This window comes from Carcharhinus amblyrhynchos, chromosome 11, assembly GCF_965287045.1.
Source record: "Carcharhinus amblyrhynchos chromosome 11, sCarAmb.v2.hapA, whole genome shotgun sequence".
Classification (NCBI taxonomy): domain Eukaryota; kingdom Metazoa; phylum Chordata; class Chondrichthyes; order Carcharhiniformes; family Carcharhinidae; genus Carcharhinus; species Carcharhinus amblyrhynchos.
In genome coordinates this window covers 7,748,826-7,772,859 of record NC_137334.1, presented here as the reverse complement: position 1 = coordinate 7,772,859, position 24,034 = coordinate 7,748,826, and the positions used below count along the sequence as shown (strand labels likewise).

Sequence of the window (24,034 nt, the reverse complement as noted above, 5' to 3'; positions counted from 1 at the left end):
AATTAAGGATCCCACGCACTCTGGACATTCTTCCCCTTCTTCCACTGGGAAATAGATACAGAAGTCTGAGGTCATGTGTCAACTGACTCAAGAGCAGCTTCTTCCTTGCTGCTGTCAGACTTTTTTGAATGGACTTGCCTTGCATTAACTTGATTTTTCTCTACACATAGCTATGACTGTAATACTACATTCTGCATTCTCTTGTTTCCTTCTCTATGCTTTGTCTGTATAGTGTGCAAAAAAAAAATACTTTTTACTGTTAATACATGACAATAAATCAAAATCTGGCAATTTATTAAATGTCTTTTGGAAGTCATGTACATAGTCATAGCTCCTTGAAAGTGGAGTCACAGATGGTCAGAGTGGTGAAGAAGGCATTCAGCATGCTTGGTTTCATTGGTCAGAGCATTAAATACAAGAGTTGGGATGTCTTGTTAAAGTTGTACAAAACAGTACTGATAGCCAAGTTTTCCACACAAGGACAGCCTCAACAGGGATCTCGGGTTCATGTCACACTATCTGTAACCCCCGTGACTTGCCTGGGCTTGCAAAATTTCACTAACTGTCCCAGCTGGAGACAATACACATCTCTAACTCTTGCTTAACCCTCTCTCCAGTTACATTGTCTGTACCTTAAGACTTCTTTACCTGTAAAGACTTGCATTCCAACCATTATTTTGTAATTTGAGTTTGTCTTTATATGCCCTGTTTGTGAACTGAAATCCCACTCGCCTGATGAAGGTGCAATGAATGCTCCGAAAGCTAATGGCTTTTGCTACCAAATAAACCTGTTGGACTTTAACATGGTGTTGTGAGACTTCTTACTGTGTTTATCCCAGTCCAATGCCAGCATCTCCACATCATGGGAAACAAATAGAACCTCATGCAGAATAGAAATGTACATAAATCTGTAAATTAACAAGACATTTTTAAAAAAAAAAGTAACAGGCAAACCTGAAAAAATCCCATCAAGGCCCCAAATACAAAGTGAATCAAGACCCTCTGGCTCTGGAGCATTCTCCATCCTGATACAGCTGCCATGGATTTAGCAGCTCCTACATAGAATTTGTGGCCACTCTGCTATAGCAAAATACTGTCAGGCTATCTAAATTACCCCTAATTGGGGCCTTGACTAAACTAATTGCTACCTGTCTCCACTTAACCTGCAGCTGATTTGTCTCCCTGCCTTCTGCTTGGAAATATCCCAACAGGGCTCCCCACTGTTTTCCCAGCATTTGCACCTCCAAATCCAAAGCTAGAAGAATCCTGTCCTTCACTTTTGTGATGAATGCATTCAAGGTGTGTTTCAAGAAGATGCCATACCAAATTTAGCAATAGTAATAGAAATGCTAGCTGTCAAAAGATAAGTCAAATGGAATGTATCCAATATTTGCATAGGTATTGTACCTGATAATTTCAACCAGTTTGCTTACTCTGAGATTTTACCCCAGTGCCCTTTATTTGCAAGATGGACAAACACAAGTAAAGGTTCAATGAGTTTATTAATAATAACACTATTAATCCTTATTACCCCATAAAACAAGAGGATACCCCAGATTTAAGTATACTACCCACAAAGACAGTTTGGTTAAGCTGCAGGCTCGCTTTTTTTTTTAAAGTCCTTCTGGTCTGTCATCACAAAGGTGAGTCTCGATGGCAGCTTTTTCCTTCCTCCTTTCTCTGGTCAGTCTTCCAGATTGTCAAGGTCACCTCCCTCATCGAATCTTCACTGCTGGTGTAGCTGAGATGTGTCCCTTTATCCCCCTGCCTGCTTGCCTGTCCAGAAACTTCTCTGGCTTCAGGCCAATGAGGTCCCAGGAGGGGGTTCCGATACCAGTGGGTTTCTTGATGTCTGCCTGACAGGATACCAGGGCTGGCCCCCAGTGTCCATCTCCATGCTGTTGCTTACATGTAACCTATTGTCAAATAAGGGAACTGCAGGAACTCTGACAGAAAGTCTGTCCTGATCTGGGCTTCTAACAATCGTCATGATGTGGAGATGCTGGTGTTGGATTGGGATAAACACAGTAAGAAGTCTCAACACCAGGTTAAAGTCCAACAAGTTTATTTGATAATAAACCCACTTAGTGTGTTTACTATCAAATAAACTTGTTGGACTTTAACCTGGTGTTGAGACTTCTTACTGTGTTCTAACAATAGGCCAGTGCACTTCAACAGAGTGCGATGATCTCCTGCTGGATCTCAGTAGAACGCAATGATCTTTGAGTGATTGATGGGTCAGGCCCAGACATGTCTGTGTATTTGTACAATTGGCCTGTCTATGGTTTGACTGTTTGATTTTAATATGCCCAATTCTTTAATTTAGGACATCCAACTTAATCAGCCTTAAAACTAGGCCCTGATTATATTACCACATTCCCTCCTCTTGATCAGTGAGCATCAGCAAAGCAGATCACACAATTCTTACCAAACATCTGAACAAGCAAGTACCTCAAACCTGGGATTGATAGTATCATCCCTAACCTACAATAGTACCAACAAATTTAAATGAAGTAAAATCATTTTAAAAAAAACAATGCATCAATAGGGTGTATATATAAACAGTACAAAATGACAAGTGCCTATACATATTAAATATAGATGGGAGAATATCAAGGCTCTTGATTGTAGAGCCTTTTCCAATATCAGATGGCCCTTGAGTCCATGTTTTGCAGAAATTCCTTCTTCCATCAGGCAAATTTAAATGTGAGGATGGTTAGGTACACTGCCATAAGTAGGATTCCTATTATACCCAGGTGTGACAGAATGCGGACCCATCCTCCCACCACATAATGACACTATTTTCACGAATATTCTTTTTTATTTCCCCTGTTTGTTGCACTACTTTGACAAAGGCCATGTACGCTGTAATCAATTGTGTTCAAATTTATTCTCGGGTAGAAGTGTTATCCTGGTGTCAATTTTTTTCAAACTGGTCCCCCAAACTTTGTCTGAATTCCTCGTTCACATTTATTAGTGTTTTCTCTTATGTATGTTTACCATCTAAATCCTATCCTGGTGGGAATGTGTGGTTTAACGCAAAAGGCAATATTGTGGCTGTTACAAATAGCTGCCCCATACTGGTAATTTTCTAGTGAGATTATGATACAATATTCTCCCTTTCCCCTGTAAGACACCTGGGTGACATCCCATTTCAAATTTCCAGTGTACAATTTACAAAGAAGAACAAAAACAGCCTGGGAAACAGGCCCTTCGGCCCAACGAGCCTGCACCGCCATTTTAACATTACCAGTGCCCTCCCTCCACCCATGACTCTTATCTATTGTTTATAGCATTCCACATTGAGGGAAACTAATTTGGGGACAATTTATTACCTCCAATCAGCCTAATAGCACATCTTTGGGGTATGGGAGAAAACCCACTCAAGCACGGGGAGAATGTGCAAACTCCCACAGACACTGGCCCAAATCCATGTGTCTGCACAGCAAACAGTGATAGTCACTGAGCTGTCGTGTTGCCCAGCATCCGGTCCAGTTTAAGCACACACTAACGACATGAAGCACTAGGCTACTCTCGAACATTCAAGTGCAGCCCAAGTACAACACATTGTGTGTATGCCCCTTGTTGGACAACAAGGTGGACCGACTTAAAACCTGTGAATTAAAAGAGAAAAACATTATCTGTGGCTGTTCTCAATCCATCCAGGGCATGTTCATTTTCATGTACTGGATATAGGCACACAACCATTTTGTCTGTCTGTTCACATTTCTCCAGACTGGTGCCTGTGAGCTTCCCTCCTTTCTCAACCACATATAGTAGAGTCCCCTGGTATTCTATCCACATCCCTCCTTTAATGATCCCTATACTTTTGGCTTCAAGAAGTCTCAACCCAACCTTATCTTTTAACAATACTGGAATCCCCAACACCATTTCTTGTGCAGTCCCCAGGTTCCTCCACAACTATCATTAGACCAGACTGTGGTCAGTTGCCGTAATTGTAGTTAGTGACATTGGGCTGCCTTTTCCCCCAGTACAGCTGTTCAATCTGTTCATCAGTGATCCAGGAAGGATCATCCCCTGCTGACCTGGTCGAGATTCTCTCTTAACTGCTCAACCATCCATTGCCCATAGATGTTACATAGGGTTTGGTTCTGTTGCCTGGCATCATCTGCCACCCTCTCTCAACTGATCTGATTAACTGTTTGGGCATGTCCTTCTAGTACAGTATCCATAAGGCTACTAGCCCTGTTCTCAGCCAAATATCCCTTGGCATCGTGCCGAGCATTTTCATTTAAGCAGTCTGAGGTCTGTTTAACTTGTCAGGTTAGGACTCTGAGCTTATTATCCAAGTCAACCAGATCCAGTGCATTGGTGGTGGATACCACCATTCTGTATATAGTCACCAGATCATTCAGGATTTTCTTCCTCTTTGAGCTGGGCATCTCTTCCCCTACGTGTGTCCCAGTCTTTTGGTTGAGCAACCTCTGGGTTTTTTAAGTGGGAGGGACACCAGTCTGGTAATTGTGTTCCAGCTAAATCTACCACTGCTGGTACGAATTTGTAGTGTGTGTTGTCGAATAATATTTTCCCTGTATGTTTTAGTATTAACCCATTTTGGGGCCCTAGGGTGGTTTCAGGACAAGTGGGAATGGGTGTGCTAACAGTTGGTGTTAACCCAGTCTTAATTTCATAGTATATATCCTCGTTCTGAATAACCTTACCTGGGCACTTCGTTCCAAATTCCTGTCCTTTTTCTGGATCATGGGCGAGACAGGCTAGCTCTGTGCACCCATGGTTAGTGTTCACCCAGCAATCACTAGTGAGGGTTGTCCTTAGGGACCAGTAATCAGAGCTCCCATTACCTTATTACACCATAAGTGATACCCTTATTGGGGTGTACCCATAGGAATCCACCCTCACATTTGCCAGCATCTGGTGGGGTGAACTACATATTATCGGGGGTATCGTACACTGGTCTTTGGTTGATGTAGTGTCTGTGGTTCGATCTGAGACGCGGACTCCCATATAGCAAAGAAATATGTAGTTCATTTTGGGGGAGATCAATGTAGCACCTGTTAGTTATTAATACCTGATTTTCTCTTCCTTTTCTTTACAAGAATGTTGTCTGACTTCCCTCTTTTCAAAAAAAAAACAAATAAATAAATGAATAATAAAGGCCTAATAGTGTCATACGAAGGGTTGTTCGGCAATCAGTGTTTAATGGGGTTGAGTGTGGTAAGGACTTTGCAGAGTGTGAAAATAAAATGTTGGGTATGTGGTATGCATCCTTGATGTTGGAGAACTATGGCACAATATAATATTAGATTCTTCATCCCTCAACCAAACTGTGGTGCATCAGAAGATTATGGCGCAGTGTAATGTGGGCAGATAAGCCCTCTTCAATTGGGTGATGTGGAGAGTGGATGGATAAAGCTATTTACAATCTGGACTGTGATGTCTTGATTCTTTCTTAGTGGAGGTAACCGATAACTCAGTACCACTTCTGGTACTGAGTGCTGGGTCAAACGGTTCTGGGAGTCCCAGTACCAGGGACACCATAGGGGGTAAGGTTTAGGGCACACCATTCTTTTCGTTGGGATCCCCTGAACCAGGGTTTTATTCCTGAAGCTCTGTAAATTGGGGCAGGAACTGAGGGTGCGTGTGCTGGTCCTGGAAGTAGTGGGTGGGGGTTACTGTGGCTTGTCAGGTCAGGCCAGTCCTTTGAGGGGCAAGTGTTGGGGTCCATCATCGGGGAACCACTGAGATGGTCGTGTGGGGTAGTTGCGTGGTGCCCTACAGCCCCGGGTGAAATGATTGTGTTGTAACACTGTTTGTGGGGGTGGGCCATTGGGCTCAGCTCTACATCATGGTGTCGGGGGTTGGGCCTATGTACTGTGCGGCCTTGTAGTTCCCTGTGTCAACAATCAGCAATAGTGTATGGGTATGCGAGGTTTGCTGTCCCCTGTGGTGGTGCCCTACAGTCCCAGGCAAAATAGTTGGGTTCCCCGCAGTTATAACACTGTGTTTGTAGGGTGCATATGTGGGGTTGGTTCTATCTTGTTCTCTGTACCTGGGGTTGGGAATATATTGGGGTTCTGCATGGGGCTGCGGTCTTCTATATCAATGATTGCTAGGGGTATATAGGGGTGAGTTTCCCTGTCTCCTGTCTCCACCTCCCCCTTTGTTATGCCAAACCAGGGCCAGGTCTGTATGGATTGGGTTCATCAATCCGTATTTTGTGGACTTGGGCATGTTTGTTTGTCTGAATTCCCATTCCCATACGCGAGTCATTTTGTAGATGGCCCAGGCTTCCGTATGTGTATTATCATCAGGGTCAAACTCTAAAGAACAAAGAACAAAAACAGCCCGGGAAACAGGCCCTTCAGTCCAATGAGCCCATACCGCCATTTTAACGCTACCAGTCCGTGACCCTTCCCTGTGACCCTTCCCTGTGACCCTTCCCTGTGACCCTTCCCTGTGACCCTTCCCTGTGACCCTTCCCTGTGACCCTTCCCTGTGACCCTTCCCTGTGACCCTTCCCTGTGACCCTTCCCTGTGACCCTTCCCTGTGACCCTTCCCTGTGACCCTTCCCTGTGACCCTTCCCTGTGACCCTTCCCTGTGACCCTTCCCTGTGACCCTTCCCTGTGACCCTTCCCTGTGACCCTTCCCTGTGACCCTTCCCTGTGACCCTTCCCTGTGACCCTTCCCTGTGACCCTTCCCTGTGACCCTTCCCTATTGTTTTATGGCCATCCACATTGAGGGAAACTAATTTAGTGACAATTTATTACCGCCAATCAGCCTAATAGCACATCTTTGGGGTGTGGGAGGAAACCAGAGCACCCAGAGAAAACCCACACAAGCACAGGGAGAATGCGCAAACTCCCACAGACACTGGCCCAAATCCATGTGTCTGCACAGCAAACAGTAATAGTCACTGCGCTGTCATCTTGCCCGGCATCTGGTCCAGTTTAAGCACACACTAATGACATGAAGCACTAGGGCTGCTCTTGGTTGTTCGAGATTGGCCAAGTACGACCCATCGCGGATATGCCCCTCGTTGGACAACAAGGCAGACTGACTTAAAACCTGTGAATGAAAAGAGAAAAAACATTATTATCATACCATATTCCATTTACCTTACCAGGGACGTCCCAATGCTAATGAACCTTATTTAAAACAATCTCCTATATCCAACCATCTCCAACCCACTCATGTGTCTGTCTAAGTTACTCTTAAACAACTCAGCGTGCTTGCCTCCACCACCTTACTTGGCAGAGCATTCCATACCCCCACTACCCTCTGTGTGAAAAACCTCCCTCTAATATCTGTGTTATACCTTCCCCCCTCACCTTAAGCCCATGGCCCCTCGTACTGTGTCTCTATCATAGGAAATAGCTTAACTCTGTTTGCTCTATCTATACCCTTCATAATCATATATACCTCTATTAGATCCCCCCTCAGTCGCCGTCTTTCAAGGGAAAAGAGCCCCGATTTGTTCAATCTTTACGTTTAACTTCCTCTACTTGTTATAGCACAGCCTCTCTCACTGACCGTTTGGTAGGCTTTATCATGTTGAGCCTGGAATTGGCTCATATGTATCATATTAATCTGGTTCCTTTCCTTTTGTGTGCCTACCTCCGTTTCAATTGTTGTGTGCGTGTGGTAGCACTCATTAAGTCCTGCTTTTGTTGGGTTACCTGAGCTTCTCTGGCTTTAACCTGGATAATCTCCACTTGTCTATTAAGGAGCTGTTTGAGACAATTGGCAATCGCAATCGCCTTCCTAAGCTTCCTTATGGGCATGATTCCAACAATTCCCTCCCCTGGATCCCAGATTCGGTTTCGGGGTGTCACCCCACTGTTCCCATTTGGGCCACTTATGGTTCAAATATACATGGAGGACTTCCTCCCATTCGACATGACTGGCCATAATTATTTCCTTTTAGGATTCGTGGATATGGGTAAGGGATCAGGGTAAGGGTCCGGTTTTCACTAAATTCTCTCCTGTTGATTTTACCCAAATTCCCTTGACTATTCTAATTCTAACTAAACAGTTTGTCCACCTTATGTTACAGACACCGGGTTTATGGCCCAATTTACTGGTCAAACCTGTATTAGTCCTGCACTCACTTAAGATTGGCCGTCATGTGGGGCAACCTGCGCTCTTAATTCAGGCTCAGATGGAGTGTTAGAGAATACCAGGATAAAGGTTTGACTTTAGAGCAACGTATCACTTCTTATCGAAGTCTCACCCAGGGACGCCAAATGTGGTACCATCTGGTGTTCCAAATGTTGTATCTGTTAATTCTCAGATGCTTTCGACCAGTTTGCTTACTCCAAGGTTTTACCCCGGTGCCCTTATTTACAAGATGGACAAAGGACAAACACAAGTAAAGGTTCAACAAGTTTATTAATAATAACACCATTAACTCTTAAATTACCCATATAAAACAAGGGGATACCCCAGATTCAAGTATACTACCTGCAAAGGTGGTTTGGTTAAACTGCAGGCTTGATTCTCTGAGTCCCTCTGTTCTGTTGTCATGAAGGTGAGTCTTGATGGCAGCTTTTTCCTTCCTTTTTCTGGTCAGTCTTCCAGATGGTCAAAGTCACGTCCCTTGTTGAGTTTTTGCTACTGGCATATCTGAAATGTGTCTCTTTATCCCCCTGCCTGCTTGCCTTTCCAGAAACTTCTCTGGCTTCTGGCCAATGAGGTCCCAGGAGGGGGTTCCAATACCCTGTGGGTTTCTTGATGTCTGCCTGACAGGAGATCAGGGTCTGCCCCCAGGTGTCCATCTCCATGCTGTTGCTTACGTGTACCTGTTGTCAGATAAGATAACTGCAGGAACTCTCGGTGACAGGAAGTCTGGTCCGATCTCGGCTTCTAACAATAGACCAGTGCATTTCAATGGGGTGCGATGATCTCCTGCAGAGTGCAATGACCTTTGATGGGTGATTGATGGGTCAGGCCCAGATATGTTTGTGTATTTGTACAATTGGCCTGCCCAAGGTTTGACTGTGTTTGATTTTAATATGCCCAATTCTGTAATTTAGGATATCCAATTTTATCAGCCTTAAAACTAGGCCCTGATTATATTACCACTGTATGGACCATAATCTTTCATTCCATTGGTACATGAGTGTTATCAGAGGACTGGAGAATTGCAAATATTGCACCCTTGATCAAAAAATGACCCACAACTACAGGCCAGTCAGTTTAAATGCAGTGGTGGAAAGTGTTTTAGAAATACTTATCCCTGACAAAATTAACAATTACTTGGCTAAGTGTAAGGACAGCCAGGGTGAATTTGTTAAAGGCAAAACATGTTTAACTAATTTGATTTGGTTTTTGATGAGGTAGCATTGAGAGATTGATGCTAATGTGGTTTATGTGGACTTTGGAAAGACATTTGAGAAAATGTTATATCATAGGCTTGCCACAAACATCATGACAAAATTGAAGCCCATGGAATAAAAGGGACAAGGCAAAATGGATATGAATTTGACTGAGGGACAGGAAACAGTGGGCCTGATTTTACCATTTTCATTCTAAGTGCTGAATCTGGGCGTAATGCAGATCAGACTTAGAAATCTGCCTTCAGGCGCCCCCATATGCACTCAGCCTGAAAAAAAATCGCCAGTCCCATTTGCACTGTAGGTGGAGTTTAGCACAACCGAAACTATCAGCGAGCTCTGAACTGCGCGTGCGTACTTAGAAAGAAATTTGAAAAAGCGCACCCATGTCAGACCACTCCCAAGACAGAGAAAGCAGCCTGGGAATGAAAAGTGGGAGTGATGGCCCCCACACAGATCACTATCCCCCTTACCCACCCACCCCACCACCCACACACATCACTGTCCCCCTTATCCACCCCCCACTACTCACGCACATCACTGTCCCCCTTATCCACTTCCTCCCACTACCCTGACCGATCGCCACCCCTGCCCCCTTCCTTCCCCCTGATCATCTGCAGAGTGGCAGCGGACCCTCCCAGTTCCTCCCTGCGCCCCCAGCAGAGGTATGTCTGCCCCCCACCAGAGATCTGTCTGCCTCCCCCCTGTCTGAGATGCATCTTACCTGTCTCCCTCCTCCCCCCTGACAATGATCTGACCTCACTCATTCCGCCCCCCAACCCTGAGAATGGTCTGCCCTCACTCACCCTCCTCCCCCACCAGAGATATATCTGACCTGCCTTCTCCTCCCCCTGCAAACCAAACAATGATCTGGCCTCAGTCCCCTCCCCCACCAGCCACAGAATGATCTGACCCGCCTCTCTCCTCCCTCCCACCACTGATCTGAGTCAGAGAGCTGTTGGAAGCTCTGAGCACGCTTTTCAGCAGCTGGAGCACCCATTTTAAATGTTTATTTAGCATTGCTTTTCTTGATTTATTTCTGGGACTAGCTGAATTGCTGTTGCAGAGAATCAGCATGGGCATGATGGACTGAATGGCCTCCTGCTGCACTGTAACTATACCATTCCAAATTAATGATTTTGGTTTAGGTGAAGATGGTAGAAATTCAAAATTTGTAGATGACACAAAACTTGGAAGCATAGTGAACTATGAGAATGGTGGCCTGCTTAAAACCTGTTGGCCTTCACTGCAAGAAGCTGTTGCAGACTGACACATTCTAAGGTCCAGGACTACATGTTGAAAGATGCACTAAAGCTCAGGGCAGTCTCCACAAAGGCTCAATGGGGAAAGGCTGTAATTTAAAGTCTCTGCCCACAGTGGAATAAAGATTTGGAACCTGTGTAAAACTCCTTTATCTTTAACATGAAATATATGCATGGTATATAAATATAACTTGTAATTGTAACTATAGTGAGCCACCTCAAACTGCCACATACTATACTGCAAAAAAAACAGTATTGCACTTTGTGCAATGTTAAATTTGAACTGTTCTGTACTGTACTACTATACTTTTACAAATGTTATGAATTAAAGCATATGTTTTGGGGAAAAACTAGCTTAATACAGAACTGATTATATTTCAAGGGCAAAAGTACCACTTTACCAAATAAAAAAGGCACAGTTGACAAAAAAGGCAAGAGAAATCTAATGTTAAAGGAAAAAGCAGCAAATTATATCAGTGTATTTGCAGGGATCTGGGAAGGATACATAGAAGAGGAAAGCAAGACTAAAATAGTAAGTTGCAAAATGTAAGATATGTCTGGGTGTGTATGTTCCTGGGAACAACGTCTAGAGCAGAGAGTCCTGCTCTAACAAACAGCAAAGCTGGATTAGAGCCATAGTTAGGCTAACATTTGGTGTTATGGGTTCACATCAACAAAAGATGAGGAAAGGTAGAGGAGACTTGAATGGAGTGGAGCATAAACACCAGCGTAGACCGAAAGATGTGTTTCTGTGTCATATATCTGATGTAAAGAAACACTGCATTTATTTTCAGATCTTCTTGAGAAAGAACATTCTAGAATGAGGTAGGTGACAGTTTCTTCCCTAATGCAATTATTTTGAGGACAGAATGATGTGCTGCTGAGATTCCATGTTATTAGAAGAAAAACAGTCGTCAAAGGCAATCGAGCTCATTTAAAAATGATGTGAGTAAGAGTGTAAACGGAAACAGCAGACTTGTTGAATAATTACTTTATGTTGGTCTTCATAATGAAAGAGGAGATATTTGAGGCACCTTCCAGGAAATATTCTAGGCATTCCAGGGAAACTAACACTGAATCAAGGACTGTAACGAACTAATGTTTATGCAAGCAAGAAAACACAATAGAAAGAAATAATGGTACTAAAGACTGACAATGCCACAGGACCTGATGATATCCACCCAAGGGTTTCAAGGATGTAAGTGAGGAAATTGCAGATGTCTTAGCCATAATTTGCCAAAGTTCTCTTAACTGACAGATTGTCCCTTTAAATTGAAGAATTATTTTAAAAAGATGAGAGAGAAAAGCCAGGAAATTATGTATCTGTTGGCCTAACATTTGTGGGGGAAATTATTGAAGTATATAATTAAAGGTAGTGATTGAGCACTGAAATCAGTTTGGGCTGATCCAAGAGAACATTGATTTGTAAAGGGTAGATCATGTTTAGTGAACCTAGTTATCTTTCTCAAGGCAGTAACTAATGTAAGCAGATATGGGAATATCTATGACTGTGTTTGATATGGAGCTCCAGAAGGTTCCATTAAAAAAAAAACAAGCTAAAATTAGAATGTCTGGAATTTAAGGCAAATTATTGTCCTGGTTAGAAATTTGGTTAGGTGGAAGATGAAAGAGACTGGGGATAATGAGTATGTACACAAATTAGAAAGAAATTACTTGTATTGTCCCAGAAGGATTTGTGCTGAGTCTGTAGTATTCATTGTATTTATTCATGGCTCAAGTAGCACAATAGAAGGTGATATAGCCAAGCTTATCAATGATACTAAGATTGGGGATATGGTGAACAGTGTAGACAGAATAAATTAATTACAAAGCGATATTGACAGGTTTTATGAGTGGGCAAAATATAGCAGATGGATTTCAGTGAGGGTAAGTGTGAGAACTCTCAGTTGAATTGAAAAATAAAATATCTCAGTAGCTTTTTAAATGGTGAAAAGTTAAGAGCAATGGAAGTCCAGAGAAAATTGGGAGTTGATGTACATAGATCACTTAAATAAAATGGTCAGATAAATAAAAGTAATCATAAAGCAAATGGAAAATTGCCTTTCTATCAAGGGGGCTATAAAATAAAGTAGAGAAAGAGACAGCTGTATAATGCTCTGGCAGACTACTCACATTGTCTGTACCTTTAAGACTTGATTACTTGTAAAGACTCGCATTTCAACCATTATTTTATAAATTGAGTTTGTCTTTATATGCCCTGTTTGTGAATAGAACTCCCACTCACCTGACAAAGGGGCAGTGCTCTGAAAGCTAGTGGCTTTTGCTACCAAATAAACCTGTTGGACTTTAACCTGGTGTTGTGAGACTTCTTGCTATGTTTACCCCAGTCCAATGCTGGCATCTCCAAATCAAGGCCACAGTTGGACTACTTAGGAAGGATATGTTGGGCTTAGAGTGCAAAGTGGATTCATCAAGTGTTATGAGGGTTCCAAGGTTTAAATTGTGAAGAGAAATCACTTAAACTAGGCTCATATTTCCTGGAGTATTGATGGTTAATGTGAGATTTGATTGTGGTTTTCAAAAAATATTCATTCATAGGAGTTGGCATCACTGGCAAAGCTGACATTTATTGCCCATCCACAATTGTCCACTATGGTTCCAATTGCCCTTGAAAAGGTCAGTGTGAGCTGCCTTCTTGAAATGCTACAATTCATGTGGTGGTGGCAATCCCACAATGCTGCTGGGTATGGAATTCCAAAAGTTTGATCCAGCAATGATGAAGGAATTGAAATAGATTTCCAATAAAGGATGGTATATAACTTGGAAGTATCCCCTCCCAAGGACAGGGTAGGCAGAGACAAATATTTTCTACTGGTGGACAATCTAGGACAAGGGTATATAGTCTTAAATTCAGAACCAGGCCATTCAAGAGAGAAGTGTGTGAATAGAACTCCCACTCACCTGATGAAGGGTGGCAAAGTATGGAACTCTGTTTCAATAAAAAGCAATCGATGCCAGCTCAATTAATAACTTTCAATCGGAAATCAGTAGACTTTTTGGTAGGAATAAAGCAATTTAGAGCCAAGGCTCAATATGACAATCAGTTCTTCTTACCAAGATCTGGGGACACGTGGCACAATTGGTAGACCTCTCAAGTTAAAACTCACATAACTATATCTTTCAGCTAATAATCCATGACATACTGTGTCTAGCAGGACAGCCACAGTAGTGATGATAGCACTAAGGAGGCAATGGTCCTGGAATTCCTCAAAGTTGCCTCTGGACTCCACTGAATCTCATGGCACTAGGTCAATCAAGTATTGACAAGGAAATTTCCTGCTGGTTACTCTCCCTCAGCTGATGAACCTGTACCCTTCAATGTTGACCACCAAAGAAGCACTGAGTGTAGCAAGGGTACAGAATATACCATGAGTGGGCATTTCAATGTCTATAATCAAGATTGGCTTGGTAGCACCCCTACTAAATGAACTGATTGTATCTTGAAGGATATTGATGCTGGATGTGACTAAGAACATAAGAACATGAGAAATAGGAGCAGGGGTAGGCCATCTAGCCCTTCGAGCCTGCCCCGCCATTCAATAAGATCATGGCTGATCTGTCGCTGCTCAGTTCCACTTTCCTGCCCTCTCCCCATAACCCTTAATCCCCTCTCTTATCAAAAACCCATCAACCCGCGTCTTAAAAATATTTAGCGAGGCAGCCTCCACCACTTCAACAGGCAGAGAATTCCAGAGATTCACCACCCTTTGAGTGAAGAAATTCCTCCTCAACTCCGTTCTAAACCGCCCCCCTTTTATCTTGAGGCTGTGCCCCCTAGTCCTACTGTCTTTTTTGAGCGGGAAGAGTCTCTCCACCTCTATCCTATCCATCCCATTCATCATCTTGTGCGTCTCAATGAGATCTCCCCTCATTCTTCTAAACTCTAACGAGTACAAGCCCAGTTTATTCAGCCTCTCCTCATAGCTCAACTCCCTCAACTCCGGTATCAGCCTAGTAAACCTCCTCTGCACTCCCTCCAAGGCCAAAATATCTTTGCGCAGGTGCGGCGCCCAAAACTGCACACAGTACTCCAGCTGCGGCCTCACCAATGCCCTATACAGCTGCAGCAAGACCTCCCTACTTTTATATTCAATCCCCCTCGCTATGAAGGCCAGCATCCCATTCGCCTTCCTGACCAGGGAAAAACCTGCTTGTCCCCATCCTCACCAATTTACTTGTCCATGATGTTAGGAGTGACCACACACAGACTTAATGGAGACAAAGACCAGTCCTCAGACTGAGGACATATTCCATCACGTTGTATGGCATTACCACTGTGCTAAATGAGGTAGATTCATGTCCAGCAACAACAATAAAATTATATTCTATCACAATCTATATCCTCATGCCTTGGCATGTACTTCCACCATTAGCATCAAGCCAGAGGATTGACCTTGGTTTAATGAGGAGTGTAAAAGAGCATGTCAGAAGCAGCACCAGGCATATCTCAAAAGGCAGTGTGAACCTGATGAAGCTAATACATTTGCATGCTAAACAGTGGAAATAACATAATTTAGACAGAGTCATACCAACAGATGAGATTAAAGTTCTGCAGTCCATTCATATACATTGTGATTGAAGAACCAGTGGGAGCTGGAGGCTCTTTGCATATTCTTATCTTAGTGGTGGTGGAGCTCAGCAGCTGAATGCAAAAGACTGAAACTTTTGCAATAATCCTCAGCCAGAAGTGCTTAGCAGATGGTCCTCCTGAGAACCACACTATCACAGAAGACAGTCTTCAGCCTATTTGATAAGCTGCCCACAATATCAAGAAATAGCTGAATGAACCAGATGCAAAATGGTCTATGGGCACCGAAAACATTCTGACCATAGTGCTGAGAACTCCTCCTCCAGAACTAACTGTGACCGATAACTGCCTTCTCAATACTCAGTTTGGGTTTTGCCAGTACTACTCGGCTGCATATCTCTTACCAGTCTTGAGCTAAATATTGACCAAAGAACTAAACTCTAGAGGTGAGATGAAAGTTACTGTCCATGATATCAAGTAGTGTTTGACCAATATTGAAGTGACTGAGAATCGGGACATAACTCTCCACTCGCTGGAGTCATACCCAATGCTTGGAGCCCAATCATCCCAGCCTCAGGACATCACTGAAGGAGTTCCTCAGAGTGCCATCCTAGGCTGAACCAGCTTCAGCTGCTTCATCAATCACTTTGATTCCATCATAAGGTCGGAAATGGAGAAAGTTCACTGTTATTTGCAATGTTTTAGTTTAATTCACAACTCCTGAGATAATGAAGCAGTCTCGCCCTCATGAAGCAAGGACTGGACAATATACAGCTTTGGATGTTAAATGGTAAATCACATTTACACTACACAAATGTCAAGCAGTGACTGTCTGCAACAAGAGACAATATAATCACATCTCCTCAGCATTCAATTACATTATTATCACCTGAGTTCCCCCACATCAAATTTTTGAGACTCACAGATGATCAGAAAATTACCTAAACCAATCTTGCAAATACTGTGGTTATAAGAGAAGGTCGGAGGCTGGGTATTCTGTGATGAATAACTTAGCACCTTTACTCCCAAAATCCTTTCCACCATCTGTAAAGCACAAGTCAGAAGTGTGGTTAAATACTGTGCACTTGCTTGGATGAATGTCTGGAATAGTTTCAGGGATGAGGAACTTCAGTTATGTTATGTTGGAGAAGCTAGGGTTGTTCACTCTGAAGAGAAAATTAAGAGGAAATTTGTTCAAGATATTCAAAATCATGAGGGTTCTGAACAGAGTAGCTAGGGAGAAACTGTTCACATTGATGGAAGGATCCAGAACTAGAGGATGCCAATATAAAGTGATTGGCAAAAGAGGCAATGACGTCATGAAGAAAAATATTTTTACACAGCAGTTGGTTAGGATCTGGAATGTACAGCGTGAGAGTGTAATGGAGACAGATTTAATCAACACATTCAAGAGAAAATTGGATAGTTATCTAAAAACAAAAAAGAAATGCTGAATAGGCTCCTTCTGTGCTGTAACCATGCCATAATTTTATATGGTATTTTCAATGCTTCATGTATTACTCATCTCTAGTTGTCCTGAAGAGGGACATTTTGACCTACTGCATTTCTTGTGGTGATGGGTTCTCACAGTGGCAATAGCAAGAGTATTCCAGGATTTTGCCCAGCTATGGTTAAAATTTTTAGGTATGAGCAGAACAAAAAAGTGAACAAAAAACAAGTAAATTTATTTAAAACTTGTTGCTGCACATGGAATATTATTGTGCACAAATTGGCTGCTAATTTTCTGAACTTATAATGGTGACTACACTTCAAAAATACTTCAAGCATGCAATGGTTGCTGGAAATCTAAAACAAAAACAAGAAGTGCTGGTAAGTGCAGAAATCTTAAATTCTATTTCTCTCTTCACAATTGCTGCTTCCAGTATTTTCTGCTTTCACTTCAAAGTATTTCATTGATTCGGATGTGCTTTGGGATGCCTTCAGGTTGTGAAAATGCAGGATAGATACAATTTTATTTATCTCTCTTTATAACGGAAATACAAAAGTAAGGAGTTATTTATGGCTTTAAAATGGGGTTGAATTACACCTGCTTGCTTTGGTCCAATAATTCCCATACATCTAAACTCCTCTGTCCCCACTATTCCCTCCATTAACTGAAAACCATCTTGGTTTGCCTACACATAGGAAGATCACATTGTAATTGTGTTTTCCTTCCTTATCAAAGTTGACCATTTCTTGCAAACATAGTATCATCTGTTGTGCATTCCAATGTGGCTGTGAAGCCCATTTGAAAACATGCATGGCTTTCCACTGTCCAGACAAGGGTGGATTATTTGCTTTTTGGAGACTGCAATCTTTCTAACTCGCTTTTTATTTCCTTTTTCCTATTCGTGTTGCTTGAAGGAAACAATAAACGAGATTGCTGTCGAGATACTCCTTTCTTTTGCATTTTCTTCTCGTCTGTAGTAGACATGTCACATTTCCTGAGGTTTGCCTTCAAGGAGTCCTTGAACCTGAATCTTGATGTGCTTCACAGGCATTGTCCAAATTTAAGTTGTGAATACAAGACTGCCAGAAGGATTTATCTTCGGTCATATATGAAATATGTCCAATCCATCTGTGCTGGATTCTGATGACGTGTTTTATTTCCAGACATTTCTGCCCTTAAATGTTAGGCATTTTGTCCTCCCATTTCATGCCCATGATGTTCTGAATGCATCTCATATGGAACCTGTCTAACTACTTCATCGGTCTGGTCCCGGTCTCAGGGGCATAAAGGAGGGTAGGTATCGCTATAGCTCTGTACACAATAAGTTTTGTTGTAGGTTTGAGACCTGATTCTTCCACAGTCTGTTGCAAAAATGGGCAAGTGCTGACCTTGCTTTGGCAATTGTATTTGCCAGCTCATTGTTATGCAGACATTTTTAGAAATTGTGCTTTCCAGATGTGTGAAGTTATTTGTAGCTTTGATAGTTATAGTAGGCGGGAGTGTGGTAAGAATTTGGTAGTTGTTGGTGGAGTTCAAAGCTGCTGGGATGATCACAATAATAGAGGCAGTTTAACCGTCACCCCTGCCGATCCGAATAATCGTATTCTCTGGATTGCCACCGCCTGCCGCTAGAGTGTGCTCTCTACCTCAGGAAGAAGGAGTCTTGTTTACATCCAGCTCTCCCCTCCCCCCCCTTCCCAGGGCCGGGCGGCCGGGGCCTTGAATGGAAGGCGGTGGAGGTCTCCCGGGGCGACGGGATAAGGGGCACGTGACGTGAGACGTAGCGGGGCGGGGCCAACGCTCGCGGCTTCAGTTCGATCCAATCAGCGGTTCGGGCGAGCGCGTGCGACCAATAGAGAGAGGTGGGGCGGTGCGTGAAGCGGCGCTGGCAGAGAGAGAGAGCGCGAGCGGCAGTGAGCTCCCGGCTCAGGGGGAGAGGGAGGGAGAGAGAGTGAGTGACTGGGGGTTGGGAGAAACACACCAAACTGAGACATTTTCACTTCATAAAGCCGCCCTCTTCCCCTCATAGCCACATTCAAGCTGCCGGCGCCGAGTGTGCGGATTTTCAGTCTCTCGAGAGGAAGATGGCTCAGCGCGTCCGTCGGAACGGCTCACCGACCGGCGCAATGAGCGGGAGTAGCGGAGGCGGTGCTGCTAATAACACGAGTAACAGTACCAGCGTCGGCCGCCCTCAGCCCATGAGGGCCACCGTGCCGTTCCAGCTGAAGCAGGGCAGCCCGACGAGGTGTGTCGGAGCGGGACGGCAGCAGCAGACGGCGGCCAACTCGCGGAGCAGCCCCACCAGGACACAGCAGCAGCACCAGGCGGCCGCCACCACCTCTCCCTGCTCTTCGCCCACCCCTTTGTGGGCCTCGGGAGCAGATTCTTCACGGGTCAGGCACAGGAAATCTCCAGAACACAAGGGTTCCCCAGAGAGGAAGAGCCCCAACTCTCCCATCTGCAAAGGTACTGCTCCAAACACACACTAGGTTGGGGGGGTTAACAACTTGTAATCTCTTGAAGAAACGTGATCATCGTTGAAGTTTTTATTTTTTTTTGTTTGGGACTAAGTATGCAACTCATTCTGGATAAACACGTAACTGATGCGAAGTTACGAATTCAATGTGTTAAATTGTTTCTAATTCATGATCTTTCTTTCCACTACCGATTTTTTTTTTCCGTTTCATGAGGACATTGCTAGTTGGGATGTAGTTGTTCAGGCCATTGTTCCTTTAAGCCGACACAAGGAGCGTCAGCAGGCTGTTGATCTGTGAAGGACACCACGACCAAACAAGCGTGGTCTTTTCCCCTGAATTGGCTGCACACGCACACTTCTCTACAGGAGTATTAGAGGCCGATCCAGGCTCCAGCTACTTTCTCCGTATTCACTTTCTGTCCCCGCCCCCAATAGTCTTGGGTGCTGAGACTAAATGTATTAGTGGAACTGCTGCCCTGGGTGAGATCAGCTAATAAAACACAGACTGCAGTTCATTGCTTTGTGCAGCATTTTTTTTCCAGATACAACGTTCGGTGGGGGTGGGGAAGAGGAATGTAGTTCCTCAGGGTAAGTACGGTACTGTGAGACTATTGGGTGCACACCTGGAAACGTTATGATTCCCATTCGTTTTCCTAAACTTGTCTTGCTCGAAAATTTGGCCCGGGAACAAGTCGTCAATCACAATTTAAAGGGTATCTTGTTGTGTTATATTCTACCCCTTTGGCATCAGAAAAGCATCCTGAAAGAATTTATGCTTTCCACTGTTTTTTGTGAGAGCTTGAACACGACACTAATGGTTGGGAGCAGAATTTAGGGGAATCTCCTTGCAGAACCCCCACAGGACATTGGTTTAACTGACTCTAAGCAACGCTCCAGATCGACAATTTTAACTTGTTTCCTATGTAATTTCTTTGCCAGCAAGAAGTAAAAATATGAAATTTAAAACCAAATGCATGTCCATAGTTTCTTTCTGTCTACAGAATTCTCATGTATACAATGGTTTCTGGATTTGTGTTCAGTTGTATGAAATTAGCCAGTGTTGACTTTTTTAAACAGGGATTGGATCCCAAGTTTGTGTACTGTAATGTTGTATACAGTTGATTTCCTCTACTTATGGCATATAAGACCTTTGAAGCAATTTAGCATGTTCGTAAGACTATTTTTAATGACAAATAGTAACAAAATGCAAGAAACACTTGGCAAATAGAAACTGAGTTACATTTTGGTTGAGCATTTGTCAGAAGTTAAGATGATCAACCTAGAAAATGGCAAAATGGATCTTGAGGTTAGGTTGAACTGTTAATTGTTGAATGGAAGTTGGTAAGTATTTACCTGTACAAGTCTATGGAGTTTGTCCATTCAAATACAAATATTGTCCCTAGGATGTACCTGATGCAGGTGACACTGTATGCAATAAGATCTGGATAGTATGCAGGATTGTACTGAGACAAGTTACATTGCCTCTCACTTGTGATGCTAATGAACATCTCATGACATTCCATTCTGGGAACATCCAATGGCATTACCATTGCTGAATCCCCCTCTATCAAGGTCCTGGGACTTACTGTTGCCCAGAAACTGAATTGGACCAGCTTTATAAATGCTGTGGTTACAAGCACAGGTTAGAGGCTGGGAATTCTGTGGCAAGTATTATTCCCCAAAGCCTGTCCACCATCTACAAGACACATCTGGATTGTGATGGAATTCGCTCCATTTGCCTGAGTATAACTCCAAACCACTGAAGCTTGACACCCTCCATGGCGAAGCAGCTCACTTAATGATACTGTACCCACCATGTTTAACGATTCACTCCCTCCATCACTAAGGTGTCAGCTGTGTGTAATTTATACATGCAGCAACTCACCAATCCTTCTTTGGCTGCACCTTCCAAACTGAAGTTTTATTTATTTGAGTCACAAGTAAGCTTGAATTAACAATGAAGTTACTGTGAAGATCCCCTAGTTGCTACACACTGGTGCCTGTTCATGTACATTGAGGGAGAATTTAGTATGGCCAATGCACCTAGCCAGTACATCTTTTGGACTGTGGGAGGAAACTGGAGCACCTGGTGCAAACCCACGCTAATACGGGGAGAATGTACAGACAGTGACTCAAGTTGGGAATTGAACCCAGGCCCCTGGTGCTGAGGCAGCAGTGCTAATCACTGCCACCAGGCTGCCCCAACTTGTGTCTCCACCAAAAGGACAAAGGAACAGATAGATGGGGGCACCATATGCCAAGTCCTTCAGGCCACATACCATCCTGACTTGGAACTTAATTACTGTTTCATTGCTGGGCCATATGATCTACAAAGAACCGTGAAAGATGCCATGGACAATACTGGACCAAGCTGGAGTCCAAGACTAGCCACATGTGCACCCATTGACTATGGCAAGGTCTCCATGAAATAATAGACTACAAGGTGAAGACAAATAGAACTGTTGGAAACAATGCACCCCTCCCTAATGAATTCAACGCATTCTATGCACATTTTGAGCAAGTGGTCAGTGAGGACGTCATCAGCCACCATAAGTCTTGGTTGAACCAAGATCATCAATGCAGTTTGGCTTTCTTGAAAGTTAACCCACGTATAGACTGACTTGGATGGGGTAAAAGGACAAGCAGTCAGACACTGCAGACCACCCGGCAGGGCAATTCGCAGACATCTTCAACCTTTCCTAACTCTGATCTGAGGTTATTACTGGCTTCAAGAAAGCGACAATCATCCCTGTACAAAAGAAAAGCCAAGCGGTGTGCTTAATGACTGCTGCCTGGTGGCTCTGAGATCCATTCTTTATGAAGTGCTTTGAAAGATTAGTCATAGCACACGTTAGCTTCGGTCTCCCAGATTGCTTGGATCCACTACAGTTCCCTTATCACAGCAACAGGTCCACTGCATTCGCCATCTCCCTGGCCCTACACTCAATAAAAAGTCTGACAACACCAGGTTTTAGTCCAAAATCGGTTGGACTAAAACCTGATGATGTCAGACTTTTTACTGTGTTTACCCCAGTCCAACGCTGGCACATCCACACCATGCCCACACTCAATCCCAGAAGATGTGGATAACAAGACACTTATGTCAGACTCCTATTTATTGACTACAGCTTGGCCTTCAGCACCATTATCGCAACTTTCTCATCTCCAAATTCTATGGCCTAGAGCTCAGCTCCTCCCTCTGCGACTGGATCCTCGACTTCCTAACCCATAGACTGCAATGAATAAGGATAAGTAACATCTCCACAATTATCCTCAACAGTGGTGCCCCGCAAGGCTGTGTCCTCAGCCCCTTAATGTACCTCTTTATACACTTGTGACCGTGTGGACAAATTCTGCTCTGACCCCATTTTCAAGTTTGCCGATGACACTACTGTAGTGGGTTGGATCTCGAACAATGGCAGGATGGAGTACATGATGAAATGGTGCGATGACAATCTCTTCCTCAATGTCAGTAAAATGAAGGAAATAGTCAATTACTTAAGGAAGCATGGTGGAGGACATGCCCCTGCTTACATCAATGGTGATGAAGTGGAAGAGTCGAGAAACACAAGTTTCTCAGTGTTCAGATCATCAACAAGCTGTTCTGGTACCTCCGCGCCAACGCTATAGCTAAGAAAGCCTACTACTAATGTTTCTACTTAGGCTAAGGAAAATTGGCACCTCCAATTTTTACAGATGCACCATAGGATCTCCACTGATATCTGGATATCCAGGATTGGGGCCGGGTCCACTGTCATTTTAATAATGATTTGGATGAGAATATAGGAGGCATGGTTAGTAAGTTTGCAAATTGGCATAGTGGACAGTGAAGGTTATCTTGGATTGCCACAGGATCTTGGGTCAATTGGGCCAGTGGGCGGATGAATGGCACATGGCATTTAATCTAGATAAATGTGTGGTGATGCATTTTGGTAGATTGAACCAGGGCAGGACTTACTCATTTAATGTTAGGGCATTGGGAAAAGTTAAAACAAAGATCTAGGGGTACATGTTCCTAGCTCCTTTTGAAAGTGGAGTTACAAGTGGATAGTGGTGAGGAAGGCATTCGGTGTGCTTGGTTTCATTTGGTCAGAACATTGAATACAGGAGTTGGGATGTCTTGTTGAAGTTGTACAAAATGGTAAGAACTGCACACAGTATTCCATGTGTGGCCTTATCACCCTATTATAGAAAGGAGTGCAGAAGAGATTTACTAAGATGCTACTAGGTTTTAAGTTTTATAAGAACATAACAAGAAATAGGAGCAGGAGTAGGCCATCTAGCCCTTCGAGCCTGCCCCGCCATTCAGTAAGATCATGGCTGATCTGTCGTGGCTCAGTTCCACATTCCCGCCCTCTCCCCATAACCCTTAATCCCCTCTCATCAAAAACCCATCAACCTGCGTCTTAAAAATATTTAGCGAGGTAGCCTCCACCACTTCAACGGGCAGAGAATTCCAGAGACTCACCACCCTTTGAGTGAAGAAGTTCTTCCTCAACTCCGTTCTAAACCCCCCCCCCCCCCCCCCCCCCCTTTATCTTGAGGCTGTGCCCCCTAGTCCTACTATCCTTTCTGAGCGGGAAGAGTCTCTCCGCCTCTACCCTATCCATCCCATTCATCATCTTATATGTCCCAATGAGATCTCCCCTCATTCTTCTAAACTCTAACGAGTACAAGCCTAATTTATTCAGCCTGTCCTCGTAGCTCAACCCCCTCAACTCCGGCATCAGCCTAGTAAACCTCCTCTGCACTCCCTCCAAGGCCAAAATATCCTTGCGTAAGTACGGCACCCAAAACTGCGCACAGTACTCCCAGCTGCGGCCTCACCAATGCCCTATACAGCTGCAGCAAGACCTCCCTACTTTTATATTCAATCCCCCTCGCTATGAAGGCCAGCATCCCATTCGCCTTCCTGACCACCTGCAAGCTGGGTTTTTGCAACTCATGCACAAGGACCCCGAGGTCCCTCTGCACTGTCGC

The 24,034-nt window shown here is 43.8% G+C and overlaps 1 protein-coding gene across 4 annotated transcripts in view; it reads left to right on the top strand.

Annotated features, from left to right (window-relative positions):
- Nucleotides 1–24,034, top strand: part of LOC145349904 (protein FAM117B-like) — a 334,408-nt gene that overhangs the window by 82,929 nt on the left and 227,445 nt on the right. For 2 of the 4 annotated variants that reach the window (XM_080198539.1, XM_080198541.1), the window contains exon 1: nt 18,528–19,044. The exons of the other annotated variants lie outside the window; for them this stretch is intronic. In XM_080198539.1, the coding sequence (XP_080054665.1) occupies nt 18,663–19,044 (382 nt within the window). In that variant the 5' untranslated portion in view covers nt 18,528–18,662. Of the gene's footprint in view, nt 1–18,527; nt 19,045–24,034 lie in introns of those variants that run through there. 4 annotated transcript variants of the gene reach the window in all.